At 40.7% G+C, this 16,352-nt stretch overlaps 1 protein-coding gene across 1 annotated transcript in view; it reads left to right on the forward strand.

Moving 5' to 3' along the window:
- The window catches only part of WASF1 (WASP family member 1), an 83,449-nt gene that overhangs the window by 17,893 nt on the left and 49,204 nt on the right, over positions 1-16,352 (forward strand). Inside the window, exons 2-3 of the mRNA XM_083176908.1 lie at positions 11,972-12,132; positions 13,532-13,666. Coding sequence (XP_083033034.1) covers positions 12,000-12,132; positions 13,532-13,666 — 268 coding nt within the window. The 5' untranslated portion in view covers positions 11,972-11,999. The remainder of the gene's footprint in view (positions 1-11,971; positions 12,133-13,531; positions 13,667-16,352) is intronic.

A 16,352-nucleotide genomic window follows, 5' to 3' on the forward strand; every position in this document is an offset into this window, starting at 1 on the left:
CGATACAATGTTAGCAGATGTTCTACAATTTCAAATTGTATACCATCGAATTGTATGGCATATACAATGATATAAGATAAATAATTGTATAAGCACCGTAATAGGTGCTTACAATGTTAAATGTGCCCCCACGCCACCTGTGCTATCAACGCCAACCCGAAGCATGGCGAGCGGCGGCGGTACGCGTCCTCCGACCTTTTCATAATCCCACTATCCACGTCGGCGTGGAGCTGACTTTATATAGTGTGGCGAGCGGACGCGGAATACATGTGAAGTAATGCGCGGCCCCTCGCGGGGCTTGCTGCGATCCCCACGATTCGGGCTTGGTGGCTCGCTGCGCTCGCCACACTATATAAAATCAACTCCACGCCGACGTGGATATTGGGGGTATGAAAAGGTCGGAGGACGCATACCGCCGCCCCTCGCGGGCTCGCAGCGCTCGCCACGCTTCGGGTTGGCGTTGATAGTGGCAGTGGCGTGGGGGTGCATTTTTAACATTGTAAGCACCTATTAATTAATTAATAGGTGCTTATACAATTAAAGATTGTATATACAATTTAAAATCGCATCTCATTGCATTGTATGCCATATACAATGGTATACAATTTTAAATGGAATACAATGCCATAGGACTGAATATCGTGGGCGCCGTGATAATACACAAGTACCCTAAATATTTAATGCCAGTGACATATCCAGTACTAATCCATAACTTTTTTTGGTACTTATGTAGTATCTGGGCTGCCGATTTCTAAATCGGGTACATCGCATCGCATCGCATGCGACCATCGGATGCGATGACCCGATTTTTCCATAGGAATCAATGTTAAAATGGACTGAGTCCATTTTAACATGGAATTCAATGGGAAAAAGGGGTCCTTTTCATACCCCTACTATCCAAGTGGGCATGGAGTTGGATATAAACCTGTGGCGAGCGTAGCGAGGCGAGCGGCCACAGAATACCGTCCCCTCGCGGGGCTCGCTTCGCTCGCCACGCTTCAGGCTCGGTGGCTCGCTACGCTCGCCACAGGTTTATATCCAACTCCATGCCCACTTGGATAGTAGGGGTATGAAAAGGACCCCTTTTTCCCATTGAATTCCATGTTAAAATGGACTCAGTCCATTTTAACATTGATTTCTATGGAAAAATCGGGTCGTCGCATGCGATGCGATATCGCATCGCATCTGATTGTATGCCTTAACTTAAGGCATACAATCAAAAAATCGGCAGCCCAGATACTACATAAGTACCCTTTTTTTTGGGGGGGGGGGCTTTTATGCATTTCTCTGAAAATGTATTTAGAATTTTTTTATTATTTTTAGTCTTATATTGATTTTATTGAAACATCTTAACTATCCCGCAGACAAAAAGCTGAAGCTCTTCAGTGGGATTCAGTATGAAATCCCGGCGGTCGGGATCCCGGCGTTCAAAATCCCGACCGCCGAAATCCCGACAAGGGGGGGACGTAGATCGCCCCCCCTTGCGGGCTCGCTGCGCTCGCCACGCAGCGGGCCCGGTGCCTTGCTACGCTCGGCACGCTAATTTATTCTCCCTCCAGGGGTGTCGTGGACACCCCTGGAGGGAGAAAGTGTCGGGATTTCGGCGGTCGGGATTCCAGCGTCTGGATTCTGAACGCCGGGATCCCGACCGCCGGGATTTTAACTGCATCCCCTTCAGTGTTTTTAATACCTGCCACCAAGTAAATCTGTCATTGTTATCTACAACTTGGTGTTTTCACTGACCTTCTCAGGCATTATACGTGTGTGTGTGTGTGTGTATGTATGTATGTATATATGTATGTGTGTGTGTGTGTTTTCCGTTCACCACCAGGAGAAAAGCACATTGTATGCAAATTGATATTTGCATAGCCTTGTAATATTTTCCTATTCATGTCTGTACAGCTGGCAGCTCTCTACCTGTGCTGTCTGCATCAAAAACATTGTCTCAGAGCTGCTTTGTGGTTGTTTGATGTTTAAAAAAAGCTGTGTTTTATTTAGATTGCAAACTGCAATATATAATGCCAAGCTTTTCATACAAAAATGGCAGACTGGATGCTAATGAGTCTTCCTTGCAAATAGCAGAAAGCAATCTAGTGTACCTTGTAACAGAGTAATCTCTGTGGGTTAGGATGAACCCAAAGTCCCTTTTATAAACTGAATTCCAGACTGTTACTACTGTACCTGAGCCTTGAAAGATCAGCATTGAACACATACTTTGTTCCTTGCTCCTTCCTTTATTCATTAATTTTTAGTACGATGAAACCCATTCTTTTTCAAGCCGTAAACCTTTATCATTTTTCTTGCAATAAAGTGTTGTGCATGCTTATTTGATTGTGTTTTATTATATATGTATTTTATATTGGTTTATGATCGCTTGAAGACATTATTTTAGAAGTAATTGCTGCTTTAAAGATAAAGTTTATGTGTGTTAGGAAGTTTAAATCTATTTTTTATTTATGGGTTTAATAATTTTATCTCTGTGTTCCTTTTATGGTCAGTAGCCTCCCCATCAGATATTAAGGGATATATTTAATAAAGTGTAGGTTTTTAGAAGTGAAGATGTTGTCCATAGCAACCAGCCTCTACCTATTATCTACTAGAACAGGCATTCCCATCTCCAGTCCTCAAGTCACACAAACAATGCAGGTTTTCGTGATAACCACGCTTTTCAGCACAAATGGTTAAATTAAAATTACTGCGTTATTAGGTCACCTGTGCTCAAGCATGGGTATTACTGCTACCTGGACTGTTGGTGTGCCTTGAGGACTGAGGTTGGGAAAGCCTGTTCTAGAAGGTGGTAAATAAATCACTGCCTGTTGTAGACGGTTATAATTAAATTAGAAGTAGATTATTATTGGTTGTAATAGGCAACATTTCCACTTCTAAAAACCTGCACTTTAATTAATATTTCTTTATTAACAGTTATTTATATAGCGCACACATATTCCGCAGCGCTTTACAGAGAATATTTGAACAGTCACATCAGTTCCTGCCCCAGGGGAGCTTACATTCTATATTCCCTACCACATGTACATGCACACACAGACATTCTAGGGTTCTTTTGTTGGGAGCCAATTAGCCTACCAGTAATTTTTTGGGATGTGGGAGGAAACCCACGCAAGTACAGGGACAATCTACAAACTCCGCACAGTTAGAGCCATGTTGGAAATCGAACCCATGACCTCAGTGCTGTGAGGCAGTAATGCTAACCATTATACCATCCGTACTGCGCAGTGTATGTATGTATGTATGTGTATGTATATATCTATGTGTTTGTGTGTGTGTGTGTATATATCTATATCTCTATCTATTTATTTTAGGTTACTTTATGTGCACCTCAAATCCCATTAGCTGCCAATAGATTCAGCCAGAGCTGTCCTATTAGCCTCAATACTGGTGTCTTGAGGCTAATATTATTAAGATAGGATATATGACCTAATGACAATTTGATTGGGGTTTCGAAAAAAAAAAAGTGTTTCTACAGTTCTGGGCCCCACACTATAAAAAGGACATCATAGAATTAGAAAAAGTCCAAAGGCGAGCAACAAAGCTTATTAGGGGAATGGAGAATTTAAGCTACGGGGAGAGATTAAGCAATTTGGGACTATTTACATTAGAAAAGAGACGTTTAAGGGGGGACATGCTCAACATGTACAAGTATATCAAGGGCCAATATAAGTAACTGTCACGCACCCTCTTTTCTACTAGAAAGGAATCTAGGACGCGAGGGCATGAGTATAGATTAGAACAAAAAAGATTTCATTCAGCTAGTAGAAAGAATTTCTTTACGGTCAGAACAGTCAAACTCTCTGGAACTCTCTTCCCAGAGAGGTGGTAACAGCTGGCTCATTAAATGCGTTAAAGGCAAAGTTGGACAAACATTTACTGGAGAAAAACATCCATGGGTACAAATAAGAAATATAATTTGTCTGTAAAATACCAGAACCTACCAAATCAGCAATGGATATCTATACCAGGTTGAACTAGATGGACGCAAGTCTTTTTTCAGCCTTACCTACTATGTAACTATGTAACTATGTGTCTATTTACAAAGCAAATGGGCAGTGAATAGATTTTTTGGGAATTGGGTGTCATGTAAAATCCACAAAGAATATATATTTCTTTCTTTCTTTCTCTCGCTCCTTTCTTTCTCTCGCTCCTTTCTTTCTTTCTCTCGCTCCTTTCTTTCTTTCTTTCTCTCGCTCCTTTCTTTCTTTCTCTCGCTCCTTTCTTTCTTTCTTTCTCTCGCTCCTTTCTTTTTTTCTTTCTCTTGCTCTTTCTTTCTTTCTCTCGCTCCTTTCTTATTTTCTTTCTCTTGCTCTTTCTTTCTCTTGCTCTTTCTTTCTTTCTCTTGCTCTTTCTTTCTCTTGCTCTTTCTTTCTTTCTCTTGCTCGCTCTTTCTCTTGCTCTTTCTTTCTTTCTCTTGCTCTTGCTCGCTCTTTCTCTTGCTCTTTCGCTCTCTCTTGCTCTTTCGCTCTTTCTCTTGCTCTTTCGCTCTTTCTCTTTCTTTCGCTCTCTCTTGCTCTTTCGCTCTTTCTTTTGCTCTTTCGCTCTTTCTCTTTCTTTCTTGCTCTTTCTTGCTCTTTCTTTCTTGCTCTTTCTTTCTTGCTCTTTCTTTCTTGCTCTTTCTTTCTTGCTCTTTCTTTCTTGCGCTTTCTTTCTTGCTCTTTCTTTCTTGCTCTTTCTTTCTTGCTCTTTCTTTCTTTCTTTCTTGCTCTTTCTTTCTTTCTTGCTTTCTTTCTTTCTTGCTTTCTTTCTTTCTTGCGCTTTCTTTCTTTCTTGCGCTTTCTTTCTTTCTTGCGCTTTCTTTCTTTCTTGCGCTTTCTTTCTTTCTTGCTCTTTCTTTCTTTCTTGCTCTTTCTTTCTTTCTTGCTCTTTCTTTCTTTCTTGCTCTTTCTTTCTTGCTCTTTCTTTCTTGCGCTTTCTTTCTTGCTTTCTTTCTTTCTTGCTTTCTTTCTTTCTTGCGCTTTCTTTCTTTCTTGCGCTTTCTTTCTTTCTTTCTTGCTCTTTCTTTCTTTCTTTCTTGCTCTTTCTTGCTCTTTCTTTCTTTTTCTTTCTTTCTTGCTCTTTCTTTCTTTTTCTTTCTTTCTTGCTCTTTCTTTCTTTTTCTTTCTTTCTTGCTCTTTCTGGTACTTATGTAGTATCTGGGCTGCCGATTTTTTGATTGTATGCCTTAAGTTAAGGCATACAATCAGATGCGATGCGATGCGGCATCGCATCGCATGCGACCATCGGATGCGATGACCCGATTTTTCCATAGGAATCAATGTTAAAATGGACTGAGTCCATTTTAACATGGAATTCAATGGGAAAAAGGGGTCCTTTTCATACCCCTACTATCCAAGTGGGCATGGAGTTGGATATAAACCTGTGGCGAGCGCAGCGAGCCACCGAGCCCGAAGCGTGGCGAGCGAAGCGAGCCCCGCGAGGGGACGGTATTCTGTGTCCCCTCGCGGGGCTCGCTACGCTCGCCACGCTTCGGGCTCGGTGGCTCGCTACGCTCGCCACAGGTTTATATCCAACTCCATGCCCACTTGGATAGTAGGGGTATGAAAAGGACCCCTTTTTCCCATTGAATTCCATGTTAAAATGGACTCAGTCCATTTTAACATTGATTCCTATGGAAAAATCGGGTCATCGCATCGCATCGCATCCGATGGTCGCATGCGATGCGATGCGATGTACCCGATTTAGAAATCGGCAGCCCAGATACTACATAAGTACCCTCTTTCTTTCTTTTTCTTTCTTTCTTGCTCTTTCTTTCTTTTTCTTTCTTTTTCTTTCTTTCTTGCTCTTTCTTTCTTGCTCTTTCTTTCTAGCTCTTTCTTGCTCTTTCTAGCTCTTTCTAGCTCTTTCTAGCTCTTTCTAGCTCTTTCTAGCTCTTTCTAGCTCTTTCTTTCTTTCTCTTGCTCGCTCTTTCTTTCTTTCTCTTGCTCGCTCTTTCTTTCTTGCTCTTTCGCTCTCTCTTGCTCGCTCTTTCTTTCTTTCTCTTGCTCGCTCTTTCTTTCTTTCTCTTGCTCGCTCTTTCTTTCTTTCTCTTGCTCGCTCTTTCTTTCTTTCTCTTGCTCGCTCTTTCTTTCTTTCTTTCTCTTGCTCGCTCTTTCTTTCTTTCTCTTGCTCGCTCTCTCTTGCTCTTTCGCTCTCTCTTGCTCTTTCGCTCTCTCTTGCTCTTTCGCTCTCTCTTGCTCTTTCGCTCTCTCTTGCTCTTTCGCTCTCTCTTGCTCTTTCGCTCTCTCTTGCTCTTTCTCGCTCTCTCTTGCTCTTTCTCGCTCTCTCTTGCTCTTTCTCGCTCTCTTGCTCTTTCTTTCTTTCTTTCTCTCTCTTGCTCTCTTTCTTTCTCTCTTGCTCTTTCTCTTGCTCTTTCACTCTCTCTTGCTCTTTCGCTCTCTCTTGCTCTTTCTTGCTCTCTTTCTTTCTCTCTCTTGCTCTCTTTCGCTCTCTCTTGCTCTTTCGCTCTCTCTTGCTCTCTCTTGCTCTCTTTCTTTCTCTCTCTTGCTCTCTTTCTTTCTCTCTCTTGCTCTCTTTCTTTCTCTCTTGCTCTTTCTTTCTTTCCTTCTCTTGCTCTTTCTTTCTCTTGCTCTTTCTTTCTCTTTCTTTCTTTCTTTCTCTCGCTCTTTCTTTCGTTCTCTCGCTCTTTCTTTCGTTCTCTCGCTCTTTCTTTCTCCCCCCCCCCTCTTTCTTTCTCCCCCCCCCACATACCCTTTGCATTTTCTTTTACCCCCCCCCCTCCTCCACACACATGCTCGTAATACCTCAGCATATGCCCTATTTGAAACTGACACACATGATCCTGTTATGCCAGACACTTTTCCTTTTTATGCCCATTTTTTTCCTATGCTACATTTATGACATTAGACTCATGATGTTCAGTTTCATTCCACATTGCTTCACATGCTCCCTTTAAGTCTTCAGGCTACTCCCCCATATGCCTGGTTTTTGCCCGTTTAGTAAGAATGAACCCATTAGCAGAGTCCCCTTTTTTGACTGCACTCATGGGACTTTATTGGTAGAGTGATGCAAGATAAACTACAAAGCCCAGACACACAGGACTGGAGGTTTTTCTACAGCTGTAATGCTTATAGTCATCCAAATAAGCAAATAGAGGGAGTACTGTTGTAAAACAATGAATTTTACTACAAATAATTATACAATATAATACAGTAAGGATCCAGAAAGATCCAATAAAATATGAACAATTCTATTGATTTAAATTGTTCTAGTAGAAATGTAATTAGTATGCACCTATAAAGTAAGTACTTTTTTAAAACTGGAACAAAACCACTCCAATCATTTAGCAGAGCAGTCAGTGTGTGTATAGAAGCTCTTTTAAGCAGATCAGGGCACGAGCATCCAAAAGGCACTGAAAGTTAGCAGACAGCAAAAAGCAGCGATCACTTTAGCACAATCAGGGAGCCAAATTGCATAGTGTCCAGGAAGCAACCTGCTCACAAGGACAACAAGCACAACATTAGTGTAGCCACACACTAAATGAATCATCCAACATGCCTCCATTTGTGGGAAGGCTGCCAATGCTTGCCCTCTCCACTGTCAACTATGCTGTAGCTCAGTGGACACTGCATGCAACCACACAGAACCTGTTCTGCACTTATACATTATAGGTTCTACCAAGGCTGAAAATAGAGGGGTGCATGCTCCAGGTCCTGCATGTGGTACCCATATGTGCATGCAGAAGGAGGGGGAAGATGACTACTAACGAGTTGAGTCAAATTACAGCCTTGCCCTGGGTGATGAAAATCCTAGCTTCAGGCTTGGTTACGCACATGTAACCCATCATCAGAGATGCATGAAAACCATTGGGTTAACATGCATCTTTGAAACTGCCCAGCTCACAGTGTTGTCAGATTTAGTGCTTGTCTTTTCCATATAAGTCTCACCTTATGTAGATGCAGGTATATTCATTTACTTTTTTTTTCCAGCGACGCTTGGCTGCATTAAAAAAAAAAAAAAAATCACCACATTACATTCTATATAACTCCATTATGGGGGAATTGCAGTTTGAGTGTGTGTGCATCAGGTGGAATTATTGATTGGTGTCTATTGTTTCTGCATGAGGAAGCGAGCAGAATTGTGCAAAATATGCTTTTGGATGTCCAAACTGCAATTTAGATAACCAAACGCAGTGCATTTAGCAAGACAGTCACAGCTTTATACAAAACTGTTAAATATCTTTCAGACCCCATTACCTATTGGTGCACAATAAATACTTGAATTCCCTTCCTATTGTCTCAACCTCACCCTAGGCCAGGGGTGTCCAAACTTTTTGAGACGATGGCCAGATTTGGTGAAGTGTAAATGTGTGGGGGCCGACCATTCAGCCTGACATTCTTTGAATCATTAATCACTTCAGAATGGTCCCCCACTCTGCCCCCATTCACTGTATATCCCCCAGCCTGTCCCTTCACTGTATATCCCCCAGCCTGTCCCTTCACTGTATATCCCCCAGCCTGTCCCTTCACTGTATATCCCCCAGCCTGTCCCTTCACTGTATATCCCCCAGCCTGTCCCTTCACTGTATTTCCCCCAGCCTGCCCCTCCTTCACTGTATGTCCCCTATTCACTGTATGTTCCCCACTCTGCACCTATTCAATCTGTCCCCCAGCCTGCCCTTCTCCGCCATTCATTGTATGTCCCCAAGCCTGACCCTCTTTCACTGTATGACCCCCATTCACTATGTACCCCACTCTGCCCCCATTCATTGTATATCCCCCAGCCTGCCCCTGCTCCCCCTTCTCTGAATGGCCATTACTGCCTCCATTCACTGTGTGTTCCCCAGCCTGACCCTCCTTCACTGTATGTCCCCCACTCTGCCCCCTCCCTTCTCTGTATGTTTCCCAGCCCCTTGTGTGAGTCAAGAGGAAGGAGAGGCAAAGCAGGCACTGCAAGGACAGGAGATGCTTCTGCTGCCGCCCTCCTCTGCTCTGCATGTTACGGGAGCAAGCTTCCCCCTTGCTGCCGCCCTCCACAAACACTGCTGTCACTGTGATTGTGGACTAGGGTGATATACAATTGCAGTGGCAGGGATAGGACACCAAACACATCTGACTGTGGCGGCCGGCACCTCCTCACTGCAGCAGACAGCAAGGTAAAGGCGCTTTCCGGGGCCCCACCTTTAGTGTCTGGTGCTGTGCTTCCCACATCTGATTCTCTGCCCGCTTCCAACTGGAGGCTGCGGGCAGCTTGAAATGACAGAACGGGCCACAATTGGCCCCCGGGCCTGACTTTGGACATGCCTGCCCTAGGCCAACTATCTAGTGTTGCTTAATAGAAGTGTCGGCCTTGTGTAAGATAAGATGGTAAGACTACTTTCCTATGGTCTATTATGTTACATATCATTTAATTGATTTTGATTTCATCTCACTTTCATAATATAAAGATGATGACCTGATTTTAATAAATTGGACCAATATCAGAATGTTTCTCATCCCACAATGAGCCAAAATTAGCGTTGGTGCTTTTCACTGAAATGCATGTGAAATTACACAATCTGTCAACGTTGTGTCACCTGCCTGCCACACTCCCATACTGCATTGTGATCTGGCTAATTGCCGCAAACATTCAAATATGTGTGATTGCAAATACTGTATGTCAGATTGCAAAAATGATACTCATGCTGCGCTTGGTAAAATGTGTCAGGATCAGACTGTGTGGCTGACTAATTGAAATTGAATGCATTTTAAATGTAGCTTTTTATTCTTGCATCTATGCTATTCTTGTCTGTAATATTCTTATTTTACAGTATTATTAAGGATTCCAATGTTAGGATTTTAGCCTCACATGTTTGCACACTAAAGCTTTGTCTTATTGTAAGTGTTCCTGACATGATGTATTATTTAATTAGCATCAAGTTTCCACTGGACAGAAAAGCAGGCAGAGTAAACCTCATGTGAAAGAAAGAATTGCCTTGTACTTTCCCACTGCTCCAGTGTACAAGAGAAAAGTACTGGCAAATTGTGCTCCTGCCATTCAGCTAATGCTACAGGATTGACTTTTGAACTGAATGTGTTTAAATAAAAAGCAAGTTTATTCCCTTCAAAGCAATATACTCTCTTTTGCCAAGTAGATGTACTTCTAGTGACATACATGCTTAGTAACAATGAAAATATATACCCATCTATCAAGTTTGTGCTTAATACATTTTTAAACTTTGTTGTCCCATATAAAGGTAACAAAACCCCTGGGTAACAGCTGACAATTTTTTCTCAAAAAAAGAAACAATTACTGACCTCAGAATTGTTAATCTGGTACATTTTTGGGATTGTTTCCCAATAGGTATTATTTGTTATACCTAGTGCAATGTAGTATTCTATTGCACAAAAGGACACTGGGGCAGATGTATTAAGCCTTTTAAAGTGGAAGGTGAAAACGCACAAGCCAATCAGCTTTTTTTGTGACAGGGGCTAATTGGCTGGTGCATTATCACCTTCCACTTTATCACCGCTTTACCAAGCTTAATACATCTGCCCCATTGAAAATATAATTTTTTAGGGACCTCTCACAGCACTGGACCCTTGGATTCAGAGCAAATCAGATGTTCACATGTAATGCTTTCTAGTGCCCAAAAAGCAGAACAGTCCACTCTTCTTAAAAAGATCCACATACATTTTATTAAAAAAAACATGAAAAACTTTGACATACAATCAGGATAAAAAATTGTTCCTCGTCACAAACAAATGTCACTGCACCATAGAAAAGCAGAAAAAAGGCTTTAGATGTAACAAACCAGCGCCCAAGGTTTTTGCTCTGTCCATTTGTTTACAACATCTGCCCCATTGTTCATTAAAAAAATAACATACAAATCATTTTTTAAATAATTAGTGAGTTATGCTGGGTACACACACACACACACACACACACACACACACACACACACACACACACACACTGCTTCAGATGTGCAGCACAACTGATGGCCAATAGGGCAGGGTGTATGGATGGTCCACTATTTCTGCCTATTAAGGTTCTTAAAATGTAATTGGTTGGAACCTATCAGAGCAACAATTGATTTTCTGTGTACTTTGTGCACCCCACCCCAAAACCAATTGATTTGCCAATCTATAAAAATCAATAGCATTTTTTACTTTTATTTCCTCAATATCATTTCTGTCTAGTTAATTTTCGCAATGGACAGTGCTACAAGCTTTGGTATATCACACAAAGGGCGAGATGTACTAAGCCTTGAAAAGTGATAAGTGAGTGATAATCTACCAACCAATGTGCTCCTGACTCATATTTTTAAAATCCAGCCTGTAGCCTGACAGGTGCTGATTGGCTGGTGGCTTATTATACCCCTTTTCCACTAGCCTAAATATCCTGGGTTTTTGCACGGCAGCGCGCAAAACCCGGGATTTTAGGCAGGTGTAAACGCTCTCTGTAGAAATAACCCAGGTCGTGAGACCCGGCATTTCTACCCAGGTAGCGACCAGGGTTGAACACTGGTTCAACCTGGGTCACTGTGTAGTGTAAACTGGTAACCAGGGTCGATGCGACCCGGGTCCCGTTCACTACAGTGCCGGCGCTGGGACGCCTCCCCAACCCCACATCCCGGTGACGTCACCCGCCCGGCATTATGCCAGGTGGGGACTCTAGTGTGAATGGGTTTGCAAATGCCGGGTCGCATCCAGGTTGTAGCCGAATACAAAATCCCAGGTGTGACTCGGCTTGCAGATGGAAAAGGGGTATTAGTCTCCATTTTTTCACTTTCCAAGTTTAGTACATCTGACTCTGTGACTAATGTGCAGTTATTGATTATGCATCCTTCTCTTCCATTGAAGAATATAGCATGATACTACACATACCTATAGTTTGTTTAATCCTATTAAAGTCATAAAAAACAACTAGTTTTAGATATTTATCATGTTAATTTTATACACGTATGCAACATTTTACAATTGTATTTTTTTATCTTGTACTTTTTGAACTGAACTGAGTCTGTATAAATCTATTTTCCTAGGTGAGAAAGCATTGTACTTTGTTCAAGGATGCCACTTGTTAAACGGAACATCGATCCAAGGCACCTGTGCCACACTGCACTGCCAAGGGGGATCAAGAATGAACTAGAATGTGTGACAAATATTTCTTTAGCAAATATTATTAGACAACTGAGTAGCCTGAGTAAGTATATTTTCTTTTTTGAGCCATGCCAGTTTTGTTCTGTAGATGTCGTCCATTCCTTAACTGTGTGCCTTAGCATGTATTTGTAACACTGCCTATATATATATATATATATATATATATATATATATATATATATATATATATATACACACACACACACACATTAGCAGGGACATAAATATACGTGCATTCTTTCTACACACTGACGCATAAGAGAGAGACACCCACACACACAACATAAAATGAACAGTATGCTGCAAAGTATATCCTATGGGCTACTGAAGCAGCAGAAAGCCTGTCTATAAGCCATCGCTATCTGAAACGCTTCCAGAAACCCAGGATTTAGATTGTAAATGAAGTTCTAATTTTGATAATACTTGTAACGCTTTTGTAAGCACGAATAATCATTCCACATTCAAAGTCTGGCAAATCACATTGTTTCATTATTAATTATTACTTTTCTTTATAATTGTCCATTTATTTCATGCATACTGTATACCTTCGCCTTTCCAATCTTGTAAAGATTTAAACATATTATGGCAAGTAGACTGAAGTGTATCCTAGAGTTGGAAAGAGAAAGCAAGATTTTCTGGTAGTTGCAAATCAAATCTGTCTGGGCACACTCCAGTCCTTCCTGTATTTGTAGTGTATGCGAAGGGTGCTAGTAGCTGTTTATTAAACATATCCTTTGTGCTTTTTAAGTTCAAGCTGAGGAAGGAGTTGGAGTAGAGGAGCTTATATACTGCTAAAGAGTAAGCTTATTAAGTTCTAGCACCTTATTCCCTCACTAACCCCATAGTAAGTAGTGTCCCCCCAGATGAAGTCATAGAAAGAGATTTAAGTTCCACAAAATCTATTATTTTTTTGCATCTCTTAACCCTTTTGAGGGGCCAACATCTGTGAGAAGTGCAAAATATCTGCAAAAAAATGGCAGCATTCCTTAACTTGTTATATAAATTCAAATAAACATTATATGACGGAAACATTACAGGTCATTATGATGAATACATATCTTTGCTTGCCAATTTTCACACTTTGAAATTCACTTAGTACTCAACGGGTTAATGGAAGTTGCGGGAGACGTCAGATTTGTCGGAGGGAAAAATATAATTGCACAAATATGTACAAAGTCTTTATTGCAAGAATATATAGTTTTTTTTTTTCTTTTGGTCTGTCCAGTTTATTACCATTGAAAATAAATAATATCAGAGACCAGACGCCCGACCACTGTGTTACAGGTAGCATGGTTACTGAATTCTGTATATTGTACAACAACCCCTGGAGACATTCTTTACAATAAAGCAGAAATCCTATATATTGCCAGTGTAATTTTTCCTTTCTAATAGTGGAGAACTTTTTGTTACTGTAATGTAATCGGTGTTTTTCTGTGTTTAAGGTAAATATGCAGAAGATATATTTGGGGAGCTCTTTAATGAAGCGCACAGTTTCTCCTTCAGAGTGAACTCCTTACAAGAACGTGTAGATCGGTTATCTGTCAGTGTAACACAGCTTGACCCTAAAGAGGAAGAACGTAAGTCTTATAACGAAGTCATGTTTTGTTTTTATTCTTGCCCTGACAAATACAAATCCTGGCATCTTTTTGCCACAGAGAATATTAACACATTTTGAGCCCACACTGGAAAGCAGAGAGAATTCTCTTGACAAGCCAACACAACTGTACAGCTCGTTGCCATTGTCTAATGTTAGCACATGAAATAGGTCATCTGGAGTTCCACATTCCGCAGCAGTTAATTAAACAATGGAGAAAAGTATTAAAGTGGCATTCCGTGCCTACTGGGTAAAAATTACTGTCCTGAATATATAAATGCTTTTTGTTTTGTGGTTTTCCAATCCCCCGAAGCACTTGCTAAAATCAGTAACACTGTAATATTCCCTCTGTCAAATGTTTTATATTGCTCTTGGTATTTTCATTATAATTAAGAAAAAAGCATGCATTGTAACTGACATTTTGTGGAAAAGTCAACACAAAAGGATTTACTAATTTTGAAAAACCAATTTAACTAAATTACTTAAAGAGCATGTTAGCTGGATTCTTTCAGTTTGCTGTATTTAGCAGGGTCCTGGCACTTGCGTATAGTCGCAATGCCTTAAAAACACCTTTTTAGGGTTTATTTACTCTCTCCTTAGCTGAATAAATGTGACAGGCAGCTCTGATTGAGCCTTACAGCTCCTGTGTTTCTCCTCTGCAATGATAGAGCGAATCTGAGGTCCCATCTAATAACTCTGGCACTGGTATTGTGTATCTCTTTTTTTGTCTTTAGCTGTAGCATACAAGTTAAATATGCATCAGCATAGATGTGCCATCCATTTATTAATCAGTTAAAACTATAAAAAATGTAACAAATCATTTGTGTTCGCCAGGTAAGTTAGTTTCCGTTATTTATCATTTTTAATGGTTATTCTTATGGTGCTAGACAGACGAATTTTCATGAAAGCGACTTGGCTATTTATTTACAGTTTTTTTTTTTTTTTTTTTTTATGTAGTGCAGCATATTCCGTTGCACTTTACAATTGGAAACAGTGATAAAACAAACTGGTTAGTAACCAACTGACATAAAAGTAGGAGGGCCGGCTCGCAAGCTGGCTATGTACAGAACACAAGTATTACATTCTTATTAGTGCGACCAGCTTAGCAATGGCAGTCTTTTCCCATACAGTAATTTATAGTTTCCTTTTTTTTTTGTTTTTTTTTAAACATTACATTTTTATTGACATTTTATAAAAACAAATATAAACTGGGGTAGAAAGTAATATAGACAAGGGAGGCGACAGACATATTTAAGGTATATGATAATACACATACATAATTGGAATATAGTAATAAACAACCATATGGACTATCTCAACCCTCAAGAATCAGACTTCGTGTACAACCCAGGAGATCTGATGACAGATAGGTCTACAGGGGTATTATAAATACAGGGTTGACCTGATTTCTGCCTGTACAAGGTCCACCTATACCAGGAAGCAGAAGAAGAATATTTACTATCTGCCTTCTCGAAAATCAAATGTTTATGAACCTTATTTTCAATTGTCAATATATTAGGAACTGCTGCAGACTTCCACAGTTGAGTAATACAAGCTTTACCAGCTGTTAGAATATTGCCCAGAAGGTATTTGTCACCACATGACATCTCTCCAGGGAAGTAGTGGAAAAGAGCTAAAAGGGGGCTATCGCTATATCTAATCTCCGTATGTTATATATTATATATGTGTGTGTATCAAATGGCACTCCCAATCCACTTTGCAGCTACTGCTGGGGTGTCTCTCCCAAGCTCCAGGTCCACATATCCTTGTCCAGGGCCATCAATATACTGAAAAGAAAGGAGCACTGGTACTTATGTAGTATCTGGGCGCCTGATTTTCTGATTGTATGCCTTACCTTAAGGCATACAATCAGATGCGATTCGATACGATTTTACATAGGATTCAATGTTAACAAGGTCCTGTTCATTTCCCCACTATTCAAGTGGGCATAGAGTTGATTTTATAAAGCATGGCGAGCCACCAAGCCCGAAGCGTGGCGAGCGGACGCGGAAAACATTTTAAGTAATCCGCGTCCCCATGCGGGGCTCGCTGCGCTCGCCACGCTTTATAAAATCAACTCTGTGCCCATAGTGGGGAAATGAACAGGACTATGTTAACATTGAATCCTATGGAAAATTGCATCAGATCGGATGCGATATCGGATGCGATTTTTCCGACCCGATTGTAAAATTGGGCGCCCAGATACTACATAAGTAGTGGAGCACTCACCAGGCTTTTCTTGACAAGCATGTAAAACGTTTTTATAATCTTACGTCATCATTTCAGTAGTACATTGTGTGGACATTTCGGGCATCTATGTGCCCTTCTTCAAGACGCCACCAGAGGCACAGGAAGAGACAGCTATATATAGAAAGACAGAAAGAAAGGTTCAGAGGGCACTATGAAGTAGTTAATGGATAAACAACTGTAGTAAAGTATTTAATAAAAAAATTGTGTATACAACGTTCAATACAATCAAAGGTACAGTAATGATCATCAAGTTGGTGTAGGCAGCCTGTTTTATCAATAGCATGACTTCATCAGGGTCAGAAATAAATCAGTTTGAATGAGAGATAACACTGAAAACTATAATGCATAACTAAATATTACAATCTTAAGAACATATGTATAAAGAATAATTCCTAACAAATTATTTTACGGGGAGCAAA

This window comes from Crinia signifera, chromosome 3, assembly GCF_055691185.1.
Source record: "Crinia signifera chromosome 3, ASM5569118v1, whole genome shotgun sequence".
NCBI lineage: Eukaryota > Metazoa > Chordata > Amphibia > Anura > Myobatrachidae > Crinia > Crinia signifera.